At 43.0% G+C, this 19,306-nt stretch overlaps 1 protein-coding gene across 1 annotated transcript in view; it reads left to right on the top strand.

Moving 5' to 3' along the window:
* EXOSC9 (exosome component 9) overlaps window positions 1-19,306 on the top strand; it is a 447,763-nt gene that overhangs the window by 407,348 nt on the left and 21,109 nt on the right. Inside the window, exon 11 of the mRNA XM_085641570.1 lies at window positions 6,819-6,897. Within this exon, the coding sequence (XP_085497696.1) occupies window positions 6,819-6,897 (79 nt within the window). The remainder of the gene's footprint in view (window positions 1-6,818; window positions 6,898-19,306) is intronic.

Here is a 19,306-nt window from a genome sequence, read left to right as displayed (position 1 = left end):
ACACATCATTGTGTGCCATGCCCACAACCTACACTGCCCTGGCATACATCAGCCATCCCTCTAGCTGGGTGCCCTATGCCAGTGGTGTGGGCTCATGAGCCCTGTGCCCCTACAGTACCCAGGTCCATTCCTGGGCCCTGTAAGTGCAGTGCTGCCATTTAAGAGTACATGGTGCTGGGAGCTTGTCAAAGATGAACTCCACAGCACCATAATGGCAACACTGAAGACTGAGAAGTTTGGTATCAAACTGCTCAGCACATTAAACCCACACTGATGCCAGTGTGGGATTTAATGTACCAAGCACCCCAGAGGGCATCTTAGAGAGGCCCCCTGAAACATAACCTACAATCCACCTCTGGTCTGAGAGGCTGCCTAGGCTGCCACACAGCAGACATGTTGCTGGACCCCTGGGTAGGAGAGCCCCTGCTCTCCTGGACCTGCAACAATGCACATCCTGGGCGAGGTGCTAGATCTCCTCCCCCAGGATGGGCAGGGGGAAGCTTCAAAGGCCTCTGTGAGCTTCCCCAGGCCACTTGCAACCCCCACTCAGCGGGAAGCTTGGCCGGAAACCCCAAATAAGGACAGGGCATGTGCCAGCCTGCCAACCCCACCCCTCAGGTGGGGGAGGAGAGGTGAAGGACATCTCCGGGCGCTCGCCATCTTGAAGATGGGAGGCCCTACCCAATCAGGACTAGGCTACTGCCCCCCTCCCACAGGAGAGTGGCAGAATAGGGAGTGTACCCACCCCAGGAAAGGGACCCATTGGTCCCTGCCCTTTACCTACCTGTAACGCCCCTAAATCTAGTATTTAGGGGCACCCTGAACCTTCCTTCCCCAGACTCCAGATTCCGAAATACAGAGAAGAGCAAGAAGAAAGAAGACCTGCCCTGCAGCTGCTAAGAAGAGGCAGACCCCAACTGCTTTGGCCCCAGCCCTACCGGCCTGTCGACCCTCGAACCTGCTCCTGCTACAACCCGGCATCTCTTGTGGCCAGCAACCTCACAAACCCCGGAGGACCTGGCTACCTTTTGGCTCTAAGCCCCTGGGACTCCCATGAGTAGAGGCTCTACTCAAAATCTGCTTCAATCCCTGGCACCAGTCCGGAACCGCAAACCCTTCACACTCTGCACCCGCCAAGCCTGACCTGTGCCGGAGTGAACAAAGACCACAGGGACGACCCCACGGCGACTGTGACCCCGAGTCCGGCACCCAATGACTTCCCTCAACGCTCCGGACGACGCCTGCAGCTTCAGAACCAGGTACCCCCCCAACCAACAGAGGGTAAGATTTCCCGACACCGAAAGGCACCCCTGCACCCGGCCCCCTGTGCCCAACTCCTGGGTACCTACCTATCCTCCAACTACCCAACTTACCTCTCGAAGTGGTGGTGGCACCTGAAGAATCTTCGTCCCCGAGCTTGCAGTCTTTTTCTAAACCGGAGCTTTCCCATTGAAATCAATTGAGCGCCCGAAGGCTCAAAAGCACCCTGCACCAGGCCGCCCGAGTGGCCCTGACAGTGTAACCTTTGCACCTATCTACTTCCCCATTTGCCCTGAGCAAGTGACCAGGAGCCCAGCTCCCACAGCCGCGTGGCCTGCTAGTCAGCAGCCACCAACCAAGGCCCCCCTGCTCCCATAGGATAACATTGGGCCTAACTCACTCTGCACCCGGCTGCCCCTGTGCCGCTGATGGTGTAACAACTGTACCTACCTGACCCTGGGAGACCCCTGAGTCTGTGCCCAGAACCTCAACTTTGCCAGTCGAGTACTTACCTGAAAGCCGATAACTCAATTTTCTCCATAGGATAACATTGACTGTTTTTTCCAGAAAATTTTTCTAAGTGTGGACTTTTCAAAACTTAAAATATTCACCAAAAATCAGCCGAGTGATGAAAACGAAAATACTCACCTGCTAGTAGGTGAGCTCCCAGTGCTGGATCTTGGTGCCCAGCACTGACCCTGAAAAATATTCACAACCGTGCTTACCAGTAACCCAATTTTCTTCCATAGGAAATCATGGACTGTTTTTCTGTGAAATTTCTTCTGTCAATTTTTGCAAACTTCAAATATACTTTAAAAATCGTACAAACTGTGAAAACGTAATTACTTACCTGTTTTAGATAGAGGTCCCAGTACTGAGTCTAGGTACCCAGTACTGGATTACAAAAGTAACAAGAACATACTATACCTGCAACTTGAATTTTCTTCCATAGGGAATCATTGACTGTTTTCTATGATATATTTTCTAAGTGTCAACTTTTAAAATAGCAAAATATTGTCTAAAAATCATTACAGTAACTAAGTCGACTTTTATCACTTGTTCCTAAGAACTGACCCAGGACTGAATCTAGGATCCAGTCCTGGGATTACAAAAGTAATCTATTGCAAATAACTTGAAACTTCCATTGAACTCAATGCATTATGGTGTTTAAAATGGTGTTGCCTATTGCAACAACCTGTAACTTTCTACAAAAGCCAATTGCATATTGCAGAAGTATTTATCTAAAGCATCTCATTCTGAGAAAGTATATTTTGATACCTATTATTGGTTCTAAAATTAAACAAGCATATATTTTTTTTATATATAAACCATTGGCCTAGAGTTCAGTTATTGAGTGTGTGAGACCATTTGCTGATTGAGTGTGTACAACAAATGCTTTACACTGTCCTCTGATACTGCCTTACTGCTCGACCAAGCTACCACTTTAGAGAGTAAGGTCATATCTAACTTTAGCCTCTGCCAAACCTCTGGGGACTGTGGACACTGTACACCCTGTACCTATTTAGGAACAGTATATACAGAGCCACTTTCTCACAACACCTACTGGATGGCAGCTGTTGAGATTATGCAAATAATGCATACTTCTTTACCAGCTACTGTTAAAGTGATTAGTTGGTATGTCCGGGGGCTTATCAACCCTCATAAGGCAGGTCAGGTCCTGGCCTATCTCAAAAGCCATGGGGCAGAACTTGTATTTCCTGCAAGAAACACGCACCCCGCCAGGCACGCAGGCTGAGTTTGCCTCCAGGTGGGGACAACATAAACACTTCACGTCAATCTACCTATTCCAATGGGCTAGTCATAGTGATAAAGAACATTTGTGTTGTAGGAATGGCAGGCTGTTACACTGGGGTGTTGGGTCCTGGTCTTAAGAGATACACATGGAATGCCTATAGTCTTATATATGGTCCCAATTTTGGCACCACTTATTTGTATTGATGCCATAGATTTGCCCACATCAAATGATGTGGGTACATCAAATGATGTGGGTAGGCAATATCATTTTAGTGCTCTCACTGCAACGTGATTGATTGCGACTGCCTATTGTCCTGCTCCACTACCAATTGTCGCATTGATAACAATAATGGAATTATATGAGTTCCGGTATATGTGAAGAATAACGCACCCCACCAGGGCAGATGATACATTTTATTCCTCATGCACGATGTTGGCTCGCACATTGACTGGTTGATGATGCCACAACTCTTGGAGTTGGTGAGGGGGTTGGGGATACTGCCTGGAACACTGTCAGATCACTCTTGTGAAATTCCTGATGTTTATCCCCAGCTATATAAAACTGAAGAGACAGTGTAGACTTTGAGGAACTGAGCTGCGCAACCCTGTCTTTCGATCGGAAGAGCCAATATACTGAAATTTTTTTAATGCAATGATGGATCAGTTGTGGAAATCGGAACAGTCAAGGATCGGGTATTCTTAGGTCCTTGACAACACTGCTTAATTCATTAGAAAAATATATCAAAAGAATGCAAACAGGCAGAGCCTTGTAAAGACTCAACATTGTTGTTGGATTTGCAAGAGGTTTTGAAAGAATTCTGTGAAACAGCAGAGCTTGAGGAGTTATATTGGGGTAAACAGGTACGATTCAGGGCATTTTGGGAGGGAGACTACCTAGAAAATACACTGGCCTGGTTACAGAAGGAGAAGGCGGACAGAGAAGGAATTCAGGTAGTGGGTATAAAAGGGGAGGACAGTATGACTAGAACAGCTACAAACTAAATAATTGCCATGCACACATCCCGACAACAATATTCTCAGTTGGACATAGCTGCTTATTTGGATTATGTAGTATTGGCATGGGTGGAGGGAGGGAGGGAGGCAGGAGGGTGGGACATTTTAAGCGCCCTCATTACCTTACCGTTAAGGATATAAAATTGGCAATAGCGGCCATGGGCAATGGAAAAGCTAGTAGGCACGATAGACTCAGTAGAAGTTTACAAGAAGTTCTCCGACTCATTAGCCCCTAGGTTTCTGGCTGTGTATAATGGGACGTTGTGAAGGTAGCTGGCTCTTTATGTGGTATATCAAAAATCTGATATACCATGTAAAGAGTCCAGGGGTTCCCTCATGAGTGGACTGGGCTTGCAATATAATCCCAAAGTGCTCTATTAGGGGTAGTGTGGTCAAGCAGCCTTAGACTTAACACAGAGGAGTGCAAGACATTTGCAAATACAATCAATGATCAATAAATGGCACAAACAACTCAAGAAGGAGATTCACACCAATTAAAAAAAAATAACAAGTATCTTTTATATATGTTTAGGCATCAGAGAAAAATCTTTCAGGTAAGTACGTTTTTAAATATGAATTCTTTTCACTTTAAAAAGTGGAAACAGTGCAAATTCTGAGTTCTGCAATGTTAACCTATGGAAGGAAGAACAAGTTCTGCAAACAGGTATAGTGCACGACTTACAAGACCAATCAATCTCCATGAGTTAAGGTGAGTGGTGGACAAGGTCAAAGGCAACACCAGCAGTACACCACCGCGGCACGAGGGAGGCCGGGTGCAGGGTGCAAAACAGCATCGGGAGCCGAATAGATTTCAATGGAGATCAGTCACTGTGAAAAGAGGCGGCAGGCTCTGAACGGAAGGCCAGTCTAGGTAAACCAACAGGGTGGTGGAAGGGGGGTTTCAAGGCTTGCGATGCTCGGGGACATAGGGACACCAGGTTCTCCTCTTCTTTCACGGCCCGGGGGCAACGGATGCAAAGGTGTCTTTCACCAACTAGTGGAGATGACCGCCCCCCTGTCCTAGCCTCACTTTTTGGTGGCAGGACAGGCAGGCAAATTAGTATGCAGAGTAGGAGAGTCCACCTTGGCTTGGCACACCCCTAGGGTCACCAGGAGCTGAGGTGAACCCCTGTCTTGAGAATTCTCCATCTTGGTTTGGAGAATTCGGCCCAATAGGAACGGGGATTTCCCCTTATCCCCAAAGGGATGGGGCACGTAAAGGATGTAGTCCCCCAGGGGACAGTAACCATTGTCTACTGCGCCCGACCTAAGTAATTACCTTAAAGTTAGTATTTAAGAGGTCCCCTGAACCTCTTTCCTCAGATTCGACAGCCTAAGAATGTATTGAAGAGTCGTGCAGCAGCGAAGGAGGAATATAGCAACTGACTTGGCCCCAGCCTTACTGGCCTGTCTTCCCCCTGCAAGGCCCCTTCTGGCAGAAACCGGCGTGTCCTGCAGCCAGCAGCCTCCAAGAACCCCGGAGACCTGAGCTGCCTTCAACAAAGACTCTTTTCTCCTGTGGACATTGGCTATGTCCAGAAAGAAACTAACCCAAGGGCTCCGGATCCAGGCTGGTCCACGCCACTTGCACCACTCTGCACCCGACACCCGAGTCCAGGTGGCCCAATAATCCAGTGACGTCACCCCGGTGATCCTGACCTGCGATTCATCGTTGGACAACCTCTCCTGAACTTGCCCACGACGCCTGCAGTCTCAACTTGAAGGGTCCCCCCGACAGCGACCAGACCCACTGAAAGAAACCCAACACCTAAAGACATCCCTGCACCCCCAGGCCTTGGAGTGCCCAACCGACGGTGTCCCGGCATCCACTCACTGTCCAACTCACCTCTTCAGTCATTGATTCCTTCAGCCAGTCTTCTGGTCCAAGCCTGTAGCCGTTTTCTTCTACCGAGGATCTCCATTGTTTTTTATAGGGCACTCGCCACTTCCTTTGAACCCAGCTCCTGGCCGCCCCTTTGCCGCTGGTGGTGCAGTCTTAGTGCTGCTTGTTGGCCCTTACAGTGCTGAGCTCAACCCCCACGGCCTCTGTCCCTGAAGCGCGGGTACTTACCTGCAACCGATGCCTCTTCGACACATTATTTTAAACAAATACTTCCCTCCTGGGAGGGACAGGCCCGTTCACCCCCCAAACACTGGTCCCTGGTGGCCTAGTGAGATTTCCTGGCTGTGGATCGCAGCCTGGAAATAGTTTCAGGAAGGCCTCATTGGAAAGGGGAGAATTTCGCCTTTCCATTTAGGCCTCGATGGCAGTTTTCCCCACTGGAGCACAAGAGAGTGCTTACCTGTGTCACCCCAGCCCCTCCCCAGTGTCTTGCAATGGCCGACATCCACACTGGGGAGGGAGTACGGTTGTCAGCCTTTGGCCGACACCCACACAAAACAGGTTAATAGAGTAAATCATAGTGGGTTTAAATGCCAGGCCTCATTCATAATTGTTTCATCAATTCACAGTTCTAACTGATTGATAAATCCAAAAGACCTACAAGACCTCCCTTTGGGAAGTACCAGGGTCAGAACCCTCTGTTTCCAAATCACAATCAAAGCCTGCCATGTTCCTTGCATACACATGAAAGAAGATCCATGAAAAATAGTGGTACTTTTGCTTAAGACCGTTCGGATTTGAAAACACTTATTAATTATCTTGGCATGTACACTTATACTGTTTAAAAAAGCAACTTTCTTCCAATCATATCTGATTGTAGTCTTCCAGGTCCATTATTTCGTTACCTTTCTCATTCTCTCTTTTTTTTTTTTTTTTTTTACATTAGCTGAGGCGGTTGTGCTGTCTGACAGTGAGGAGGAGGAAGTTGTTGTTTTGGAACCGGAAATAGCAGGACGTAATTCCAGGTAAGGGTACAGAAAGGTCTCTTTGGGAAAGAAAGGATGTTGCAGGTAAATGGTGCAAATAATTGACTCGCAATTTGTTGCACATGCTATGCAATTTAAGTTGAAAAGCACTCCAATTTGATTATGTGGTTTAATAAACAATAGCAATATAGCAGTTGGTTTTTTGTCCTGAATGTGATGGTGTAGTTGATGGCTTTCTGCTCTTGAATATGGCATATATTTGTATCTGTGCTCCACCTGAAGTATATCTGTCCTGAGCTTCAAATTTACATATACGATCAGTTGAGCATTTGATTAGTTTGCCATCACATGCTTTATTCCTTTTAGTGCATGTCAGAAATGTTAGATTTATCTGATCAAGTTCCTTAAATGAAACCAAATCTGAAGAATTTAGTGTAAATAATATTGCTTCAACCTTTGGTAAACTAATAATAACATGCAGTTTAGCTTTGTTCCATGCTGTTGACTTGTAGCAAGTTCTGTCTCTCTGATCCACACTTGCAAATATGTTCATTACTGCTTTTAAGTAGTTAAATTATTTAGCAGAAAATTGATAGAAAGTCATGACAAATTGTTCTGCGTTCTCGCTTGAAAAGGCTCATGAACGTTTTTTTAGTAAGGGAGTTTGGCTTTCTGATTGGATTTGACAACATTAAATCAAACACAGGTGGACTTCCTTTCACATTCTATCACTCATATACTCATATAACTATCAATATCTAATACTGAACATGTCTGGAGAATTTGACTGTACAACAAAGACTGGAACATGGTTAGAGCAATTAAAGTGAAAAGAATAATAAGCAGATACAAGGCAATTATATTTTAATGCCTCCTCAATTTTTCTGTCTAAGCCACCATATTGTCTTAGACTCTGGGAGAGTGGGCGAGTGAAAATGATTGACCTCATAGCGAGGATCTACCTTGAAGTTTGGGCTCCATAGTATGGACCTGCCTCAAAAAGAGGATAGACTGGTACTCGATTTCAGGCCTATTTTGGGGGTTGAATATCTTCCTAGAGAGTATCTACCTCTTTTAAAAATAAATAAATAAATAAAAGTCTTGATCTATAGTGGTTGACAAGCCCAAGAGTAGCCTTAAAGACTCTTGGTAAATGAGCCCTGAAAAGAGGTTCAAAGCTGAAAAGTGTAATAATTGACATAAAACTTTCACAACAGGGAAGACTCTAAAAAACAAGGAGGCCAGGTGTCGGGTAGAGAAATTCTTGCAGACCCAAAAACTCACCAGATAATGTCTCATTCACCTGACATCCACACAGAAATGCCAATTTCTAAAAGTCAGCCTGAAAAGAAGTTCATACTGACTTTTGAAGAAGCCATTTGATTTCAACTTTGAGTTTGCTTAATCCCAAAAAGTGGAAAAAGTTGGTCACACGCCTACCAGTAATCTGCATGTCTCAGGTCATGAGCATCTCTCCCTCATACAAATCAGGTGGCCTAGAAGCAAGTAGAGTGGGAGGAAAAAACTGAAAGCAAAGAAAAAAATGATGCATTAAACTGGTATCGAATGGAGCCCCAGAGTCGGAACCTTTAGATGCTTGTCCATTGAAGACCACTTACTAATGAAACATTATTTAGCCATACTATTATTAAGAGACAGCGATTGATTATGGTGTTGCCATGCAAGTGGGAGAGGAGGAAAAATATCTGGTAAAGCTGGTGTTCAGGACAGAATAGGCAAATCAGTATATTCCCATACTGACGACAGTCTTAGGCTTAGTTCGCAAAACAATCTTTAGAACACTGTCAGAATTAGATCTCTTACTCCACCAAAATATAAGGCTGCGCCACAAAGTCCTACTTGTATTAAGGTTAATTTACTCCCCGACTCTGTGGTGTTCTGCACGGTTTCAAAACTAGCTTTCTTTCATGAAGTGGGGATTGCCATTGTCCTGGTAAGGAAAGAAAGAGTTTGGATGCAGCAGGTGCTACCAAGAATTTGGCAGCACCTTTGCAGGCATTGTTCATTTGGTATTACAAACATCAATGGGAATAAATGGAAGCATTCTGAACTACACAGAAAGGGGACACAAGATAATACTGGAAGGCAAAATTCCAGCTGAAGGAAGTGTGCTCTAGATGAGGCAGAGTCAGTTTGCTGGCAGATTACCGCCAGTCTATTGCTTAGGGTATAGACAGAAGTTCCGCGGTAAGTTTTGAATGTGTGCGCAATTTTAGGTATTTTTAACCCCAACTTTGGTGTTCAGATGAAAAACACAGAACTTCAAAGTGCGTTTGTGCATTGCAACAGCATCCCTCATAACATTATAGACCAAAGACACCTTTATCAGTAACATTAAAACTCCTACCAACAACACTGGCAACAGCAATTTCAACACATCAACCGTACCTTTTGAGGCAGTACCAAAGCCAGGCGTAGACCATCCTCTGCCTCCAATCAACGACTTTAGTAATTTTTCACCGCAAATCACACAACAATTTTCAGGGACACACATTTGAAGAGGTGTGCAAAATAATCTTAGATCGAAGGGTGCTCAACAATCAGCATATAGTATAGTTGCCACTAAACCTTAAGAGACAGAACCAGTAAGAACCATCCCATTCTCCTTCCTGAAGAGGTGGAGTCTCTGCATGCCAAACAGACACTAGGTATAACAGTATGGCTCTGTCTACTTTCTGACTCCAAAGAAGGCTAGCATGGTGAGGCTGATGCTAGATCTGAGACTGGTGATCAGATGATTACCAACTATACATTTCAGGATCATAACAGGAGATTATTACAATTGTACAAGGAGATGCTGACAGCAACCAGTTTCTATGATTATTGGCACGTGGGAAACAGTACTGCTTCAAAAGGGCTTCCTTTGAGCATAAAGTGAACGCCAGGGGTGTTTAACAAATGTCTTATCAGTTACAGCAGCCCACCTGAATCTTCAATGTATTGAGGTATTATTTTACTTGGTTGATTGGTGCTTCTGAATGGTTTCCCCCTTTACTGAACAAAGCCACACCCAAAAGGTAATGAATTGCTTTGCTCATAATCTTGGGTTCTTGATAAGGCTGAAGAGGTCTCATTTACAGCCCCTTCAAATTCACACATCTTTGGGATGCGCCTTCGATTCAGTGGTGGAAAAAGCTTACCTGACAGAGGGGATTCTACTGTTTCTAAAACTGGTTCCTCATACAAGTTGTCACAACAGTTGACAGTGAGGAGTTATTACTTTTGGGGACAATTGCATTGTGCAGATCTTTGGCTCAAATGCACCTTTACAAATGCGCAGCATGCAAGAGTGTGATCCAGCGCAAGGCCAATAGGGATCAATACTCAATAATATCACAGAACAATAGCCCATACACATTCACCCAAATCCCTGATGCGCTGGGGGTCAATTTATATATGTTCCATTTCTTTTCCTTCTATTATGCATCCCACAATACTTATCTAGCTAATACATCAACTCATCTTCTATCTGGTCGATGAACCAATTAGTTGAATAGTTGATGGTAATGATAATACTATCTGACTAACTATTCAGTCAACTAAATAATCACAGGCTCTCGGTATAGTTAATAAAACTTTATCTCAAATTAAATGGTAAAATGCTCAATGCATACGGTTACAAGTGCAAACAATGAACTTACAAAAGGAGAAAAATACATCCGCAATCTCAGATAGAGACAAACTCATCAATCAATAATGACATTATACATGAAGGAGTGGATAGATTGAGAGACATCAGTTTCAAATGCAAAACAAAATACATCTAATGGAGGGGATAGATGAAGAGACAAAAGTTTTATCTAAATATTACGTTTCAATACACCTATGACGGAGTGGATAGGTGAAGAGACAAAAGTTTCAGAGACAAAATATACATTGCAGGTAATTTTTCAAGAACGAGTCTGAATAATACAAACCTAAAGGTCTGTAGAAAACCACTACCCTGGCCAAGGTGATGGCGGGGGTTTCCCTGAACAGGGACAGGAAACCAAGATTACAGGAACAGGACAGGAACAGCTAGGCCTCTCTGCAAACCGCGGAACAGCGACACATCTCCCCTCTCTCTCTCTGTAGCCAGCCTAACCTAACCACACCCCCAAAGGCACCCCAGTTATACCCTAAAACCTACATGTCCGTCCCACATCATTTGAAACATTTCACTAAACTAGACTGATGATTGGAGGGTTTAGGAGGTGGCTCTGTCACACCATGGTGACTTCATTCATGGTTTGGGAATATTCATTGTTCTACACCCATTCCCATGATTTCATATTGGTTCTGTTCACACGTTTTATTCATGTTGCAATTGTACATAATTTATAGCAGAGTCCGCGGAAAGAGACCTTTTGTCCCACGGTCAGGAACATCACTTGGCAATCGGTCATCACATTGGCCTTCAACCCCTGCTCTTCTTCTGAGGTGCTCAGCACTTCAGTGTGCCTCTGACAGATCAATTCTACTCATTCATCCTGCCCCTCCCTGTTCTGACCAAGTTAAGGACATATGGCGTCTCGTCCAGCTCACTATAGCAAATGGAAAATGAACATCCATTAATTATATGACAATGTAATTTTTACTGTTTACCACCAACCCTTGCACTATTCCCTGTTAGCTTTTCTCATAGCATAGCTTTAAGCGGAAGCAGCATTATTTATTATTTCAAAGCAAGATGCAACATGCAAACTACGAAATGCACATGCGGCCTAGTCATGTATTATTTCTCGTTTCTTTCAAAGCACGATATAAATGCGATTTTAGTTCTTTCATATATATTTCACGTTAGTTCATGCATGCGCAAAGCAACTTTCCCTCGTGTTTATGTAAGGTGCACGTTCGTTTTCTTTTACTACTTACTGTTAGTACGTATTATGGGGGTAGTCAATCGAGCAGGTTTCTTTTTGTGAAATCCTGCTCCATCAATCCCCCCTTTGATGGCTTCCTGGAGCCTTCATAAAATACCTACCATACTGGCATCTTCACCTATTCAAAGTTCAGTATTCTTCTCTCTTTTTATGGCACTTTCATCTAAATCTTTCATCATATCATAGTATTCTCCTTTCATGTCTTCTAATTCTATTTCCTCTCTTTTTCTCTTTCTTGCTCTACTTTGACTTTTTGATTCTGTCACTTCTCTTCTTACACTTACAACATTTATATGTCATTATTATCACTAAGGTTACTGTGGCTACTGAAACAATCAATATTATTATTTTTCCTAGTAGACTACTCCCAAAGGTAGAAAACCATTTACCTACAGAGGAGAAACCCTTACCAAGTTTCTCCTAAGCCTCCAGTTGGGTCAAATCTTCATGTCATTTCGTAATATTCTTTATATATCCCTCAATACCTCTACTTTTATCCGGGATATATGTACAGCAGTGTTGAATTTTAAACTGCTACAGACTCCACCCTCTTTTGCCAATAAAATATCAAGGGCAAGTCGATTTTGTAAAACCATTGATCTGATTGCAACCATTTCTGTGTCATTCATCAGGAACCCACCAGCAGTATCTGTCAAACGATCAACCACTGTTGACAACCTTAGAATTTTTGTGCGAATTCAGAACGACTCCAACTGAGGGTATCAGTGCACCAAAAATATCACCTACTATTTCTGAGAAACTTGCTCTTTCATTAAATGTTAGTCCTTGTTTTATTTCATTTAGTTGGTTATTGCTTCGGTCTTCGTGGTAAACCTTATGAAAAACTATTGCAAAGTAACAACTACCATACCAATGTGCAGGCAACCTGTAGTAGGCCTTCTTACCACACACATAATAGACTCCTGGGAAAACAGTATCAGTTCCACCCTTCAATCCCCAACCTCCAGTAATTTCGAAAGTAAGCTCACATTCACTAGTACCAATGAAATAATTGTTATAGTTAGTTTTCATTCTAAGTAAACATATTTTTCCCTTTTGAGACCAGTCCAGAGACATATGTCTCGCCTTTCTCATAACTTCCTTCTCTAAAAACCCACGGTGGTACCTGTGACTTCTGTTCTGCAGCTTTTCTTTGGAAACTTTCTCTTCTATCGTCTACCATTTCTATAAAAATCTTTTCTTCAACCCGCAAACTACACGTTAGGTTATTTTTATAAGCCTATTCTATATCTAAAGTTTTAGTAATATGGAAGAACTCTCCCATATTATGCGCATTTTTACTACTTAAAACTTTGTTCAGCTCTTTTATAACCGGTATTTCTGAAAACACAAAATCTATGTTGGAGTAATAACACTCAAGCTTCCCAGTCACATAAAATAGGCTGGTTAAAATACTGCAAGACACACCATTTGTTAAAGGTAGGTGGTGATAAGTCACCCCCTCTGAAACAGACGAAGGTAGTCGCAGCACACATAACAATCACTCACATTCATTGTGTCAAAGTATGCGTACAACATTTTAGTAAACACATTTAACGAGAAATCACTAATTGATTTATCATGACGGAGAATGCTTCCATCCAATTGTTCTATATTAGTATTAGGGGTTTCATTAGTGACATCACTCATTCTTTCTCTTGTTACATCATTATTATTGTTCCCATCATTAGTTACCAATAAAATAGGTACAAGAACAGTTAGTAATACCCACATGAATGTTAATATAAAGACACTACATAAGCAAGCTTTGATACATCTACGTTTTAAACTAGATTTTGGATGTTCAGTCACTTCTACTTTAGCCATTTTTTGTAGTCTAAAAAATAAAAATCAGTCTAAACCTATGCGTTCTAATTTACAAAAAAATAATAATTAAAAAAAATAATAATAATAATAGTAGTGTAGTCCTTCACTTCAAAAGCTTTCTTCTTTACCCCTTTCTTTTATGCTTTCTTCAGGTTTTCGGAATCTTTAAATTGGTTTTCTTCTAGTTGACAAAGTTGCACCTTAACTTGTCACAGTTCCTTAAGGCGGTCTCAATTTGCTTTCATCAATTTGCTCAGTGTCAGAACTGTCTTTTTCTTCACTTGGATCAGAACTTTCAATTTCCTCCAAAATGGCATAGGTCCATTCTGGTGCTTTGTATTTCCTGCTTGGAATTCTTAATCTCCTTGTCTTTTGTACTAATTCTTCTCTGGACTCTTCTTGTTCTGTTTGACTTGAGACCTCATTACTCTGTTTTGGTCCTTTTCTTTGACTTTCTCCTCACAAGAGTGTATTTCAGTATTTTCTCTCCACCTGGCCAATTATCACCTTTTCTTGGTTTCTTGGTTTGAACCACCTTTTCACCTTCTGTGTCTGGTTCACTGGTGTTTTTATTTGGCCTTTATTTTTATCTGTTCTTCCTCCTGATTTTCATCAACTCCTGTTTCTGCTGATTCGATAGTAGTTTCATTTTCAACTGTGAATTTGCTTCCTTCTGGCTCAACAGCAGTCTTACTTGTTTCTGGGTTTGCCGTGAACTCACTTTCTTCTGACTCAACAGCAGTCTCTTGAGACCTAGTATCTGCTATCCACTTTACTTGATTTGTGCTAGGCTGTTCGTCATCTGTTCGTTCTTCAGAATCTGTCACTCTAGATTCTTCAGCTTCACACACTTCAACCACTGGTCTTTGACTTTGGTTTACCAGTCGCTGCTCTTCTTGTCTTTCAAGTGGGCTTAGAACTCGTCTGGTATTGCTTGCATGAATCCAGTTTGGCAAACCACCACACTTCACTGCTGTCATCATCACTAGTATCACCTGGTAAGGACCGCTCCACCTGGGTTCTAAACACGATTTCTTCACATGTTTCTTGACGAGAACCCACTCACCAGGTCTCAGATCATGAGCTTGATTCGGCTGTGTTGTAGTGGAATTTTCTCCAACCTGATGAGACACAGAACGCACCAGATCAGCCAATCCTCTGCAATAATCAAGCACTAGATCATCAGATATACTCATCAGTTTGTTCGCTGGTATGTATGCTTGTCTCGTTGGTCTTCCCATTAGGATCTCGTGTGGGCTCAATCCCATCTTTTTGTCAGGAATGCTTCTAAGACTCGTCAACACAAGGGGTAAAGCGTCAGGCCATTTTAGTGTTGTGGATGGACACACTTTCCCTAGCCTAGATTTTATAGTGCCAGTGATTTGCTCAACCACTCCATATGCTTCGGGTCGATAGGCACAATGCAGCTTCTGCTCAATTTGTAAGGCTGCACAAATCATCCGAACTATCTCATTGTTAAAGTTCGTTCCCCTATCTGTCTCTAAAGTGACTGGAAATCCACACCTAGGACTCCATCCTCTCAAAAGCAGTTTTGCTACTGTTAGGCTGTCATTCCTTCTCTTGGGATAGGCTTCCACCCAGCGAGAGAACAAGCAGACGACAACCAACACATACTTCAGCCCATTACATGGGGGAAGTTCAATAAAGTCCAGTTGGAGTCAGGTAAATGGTCCTCCAGCTCTTCCAATTCGTCCCCAACTAACAGCTGTCTTTCTGCCTGGATGTTGTTTCTGACAAGTGACACACCTCTGGCAAAGGCTCTCTGTAATGACCCTGGACTTTGGGTTATACCATGTCTGCTTGAAGCGTCTGATCATTGCATCTCTCCCAATATGTGCAATTCCATGGTACACCCTGGCCATATGGGAAAGTAAAGAATCTGGTAAGACTGGTCTTTCATCAAAATATATCCACACTTCGTCCTCTGCTCTCTTTCTACAGCCTGTATTACTCCAAATGTGTTTTTCCTCATCACTGGCTTCTTCCTGCATCTGCCTCACTTCATCCCAAGTTTCAAATGTGGTTGTAAACATAAGATGGCAATCGGTATTTCCTCTTACAATTGATCTGTTTATAGCCATTAAATTTCGTGCACAGAAACGCGCTATTTGGTCAGCGTATCTGTTGCCCTTCGTCACATAATCATCTCCTGATTTATGTGTGGCACATTTGACCACTGCAGTTCTCTTGGGTAATTGCAAAGCATCCAATAATTCTTTTACAGTTTTGCTGTTCCGGATAAGGGGGGCCTGAAGAAGTCAGAAATCCCCTTTGCATCCATAGCTGTCCAAAATCATGGACAACCCCAAACCCATATTGGCTATCAATGAATATGGTCGCCCTCAGGCCTTTAGCAATTTTTCACGCTCTAATCAGAGCTATCAATTCAGCAATTTGTGTGGAGTTTACTCCTGTTAGACAGGATGCTTCAAGAACTCCCGCTATGGTGCAAACAGCATAGGCAGTACATAATTCACCTTTCTCATTTCTTAGACATGAGCCATCCACAAATATCTCCCAGTCTGGCTGTTCCAAAGGAACATCCTCTATATCAGGCCTAGGTTTGTGCACAGTTCCGTTGCATCCAATCAATCGTGACCCGCTTCTTCTATCACTTCCTCACACCGAGAATTCGGCGATAGAGTTGCCGGATTTACAGTTGTGCACCTCACCACAGTCACATTTTCAGCACCAAGAATCACTCTCTTGTACTTAGTCAGCCGACTAGAAGTCCGGTACTGCGTCCTGGTGCGAGTTAAAAGAATCTCAACAGAATGTGGCACATACACCTTGACTGGATATCCCATCACAATCGCTTCACCTTATTCCAGACTCACGCATGTGGCGGCTACTGCTTTCAAACAGCCTGGTAATGCTGCGGCCACTGAATCAAAAGTAGCAGAAAAATATGCCACTGGACGTCGTGCCATTCCATGTTTCTGAGTTAGGACTGAAAGTGCACACCTATCTCTCTCAAAACAGTACAACGCAAACTCCTTTGTATTACCTGGCATTCCCAATGCAGGTGCTCGACAAAGACTGCTTCTCAGTTTAGAAAAAGCTTCCATACTTTCATCATCCAGAACAATCGGGTTTTTCACATCTTTCCGTGTCAACCTCTGTAGGGGCTTTGCAATCAGTCAGAAACCCCTGATCCATTGCCTACAGGAACCAAACCATTCCCAAAAACATTCGCACTTCTTTCTGAGTTTTGGGTGAACTCATCTGTTTGATCGCATTCATTCTGTCTGGTGTCACCTGTCTGACCCCTTTCTCTATTTTGTGACCAGGTACTGGACCTCTTGTTTACAGAATTGTAATTTTGCTGGTGACACTTTGTGTCCTCCCTCTGCCAAGTGGTTCAGTAGGGCAACGGTGTCTGTCACACATGCCTCTCGAGTCTTTGATGCCACCAACAGGTCATCAATATACTGAACTAAAACTGAATTTCCTAGCATGACCAAAGTCTCCATACGTTTTTTCAAGATCTGGTTAAAGATTGAGGGACTCTCTGTGTACCCTTGAGGAACTCGGCACCATGCCAAAACACGGCTTCCGAACCAGAATGCAAACAAAAATTGGCTTTCCGGATGTAAAGGAATTGAGAAAAAGCTTGGCGCAAATCAATCACTGTGTACCATTCAACATCACAAGGAATTTGGTAAAGTATCACTGCTGGATTTGGTACTACTGGACAACAGGGTACTACAATTGTATTTATCTTCCGTAAATCCTGCACTATTCTGTATTTCCCATTGGGCTTTTTGATACCTATAATAGGTGAATTACAAAGACTGCTCATTATTTCTTTTAGAATTCTCTGTTCAATCATTTGGTCAATCACAGGAGCAACTCCTGCAATTACTTCCGGACTCATTTTGTATTGAGGTGTGTTTGGATATACAGCACCCTCTTTCACTGTTACCTGAATCGGATCTACATTTGTCATTAGGCTAATTTCCTTTCCTGAAAAATCCCACACATCCAATCTCACTGCACTTTTTAATTCCTCAGGCAAGTTCTCTTCTGTGAGAAGTGAAAACAACTAATCTACTTCTGTCCCTTGCTTCGCTAACATCATCTTGAATTCGACATCCTCATCAGGTGTTAGAAATGCAATACCATCCGGCATACAATAGATGGTGCAGTTCATTTTGCATATTAAATCTCTACCTAAGAGATTTACTGGACTCGAGTCACATACCACAAACCGATGCAGGTCTCTGAAGTTTCCAATATGAACTTCTATTGGATTTGGGACTGGTATTCTCATATGCTTATTCAAAACACCTACAACTTGGATAGTTTCTTCCGAGAGGGGTAGGTTCGGAATTTCTCCTGCTCTCACAGTAGAACGGGTAGCACCAGTGTCCTCTAAGAATGTAATATCATTCCCTTCCACCTGACTGATCTACTGCCAAGGATGCGCCAAGTACGCGCTCTTCCTCCCCCCTCAGGCACCATAATTGAGATGAGTCTGAATCACTCCCATTGCACTGCAACCAGTATTGCGGAACCATTTGGACACTTTGATTCTTACCAAATTGGTCACCTCCGTGAAATCCAGTGTTGGCACTGCACCCCTGCACTTGTGCATTCACATTATTTGGCATGGGAGCTTGCGGCACCTGTAACTGTTGAGTAACTATCTGCTGCTTCTGTTCTTGATTTACACCTACCTCCTTCTACATCTGTGGAATTACATTTTGATTTGCCCCGTTATTCTTTTTAGCAGATCCACACTCGTTCTTCCAATGTCCATGCTTTCCGCACACATGACAAGGAAATTTCTTCATGGCTTCCTCTCTGCTCATTTTACTTCTACCTCCACTGGAATTCTGTCCATGTTGATTCTGACCATTCATCTGGATACCAGTTTGAGGACTAATATTTGCCTCTTGCTGCTCTGCCATTTTCACCAGTGCCCACATAATTTTCTCTTTCAACGTTTTAAGTCTCGATTCAATGTCATCACTACAATGCTTTGCATACCTCAGAATTACATCTATTGTTTTGCTCTGCCAACAAATCAAAAGCTGTTGAATCATATTACTAATTTCCGGTTTTAATCCAAACACAAAACAATACACAAAATATCCCATATCCTTGTCTCCAATATTCTCAAATCCACTATACTGTTTAAATACCTGCAACAACCTTTCATAGTAGGCGTGTACTGACTCTAGATTCTTGGGTTGTTCTGTCGATTTTAACCCAATCTGTTTTCTTGGGGGAAATTCTTCCCTTTAAAAACGTGATTACCTGATTATACTTTTTCATCACCTCGTCAGACGGTGCACCTGTTTTAGGGTCCCTAGGATATTCTTCTTTTGGCCAGTCAACAGTGATCTTACACTCAGTCCACAAATCTGCTGGGACAACAATCTCAAACAACGCATCTAAATCCTTCAGCAAAACCTTCGAGACTTTCATAAACCTATCTACCTGTTTGTACCATTCAACTGTTTTCTCTCTTAATCTGGGGAAATCATTAGTAAAAGACAATATATCTTGTCTTGACTATGGAACATGAACATATCCACCACCTGGTACTTCTCTCATCGGACTCGCTCTTTCAACCTGTTCTGTCTCTTTTAACGGAAACATGGATGCTCCTTTACTAGCTGCTTCTTCCTTCTTTCTTGTCCATCTATTTTTCCATCGATATACATCTCCCCTTTTCTTCAAAATATTCATTAATTCTTTAATTTGCAACC

Source organism: Triturus cristatus, chromosome 2_2 (genome assembly GCF_964204655.1).
Source record: "Triturus cristatus chromosome 2_2, aTriCri1.1, whole genome shotgun sequence".
Lineage (NCBI taxonomy): Eukaryota > Metazoa > Chordata > Amphibia > Caudata > Salamandridae > Triturus > Triturus cristatus.
This window is presented reverse-complemented; position numbering and strand designations above follow the sequence as displayed.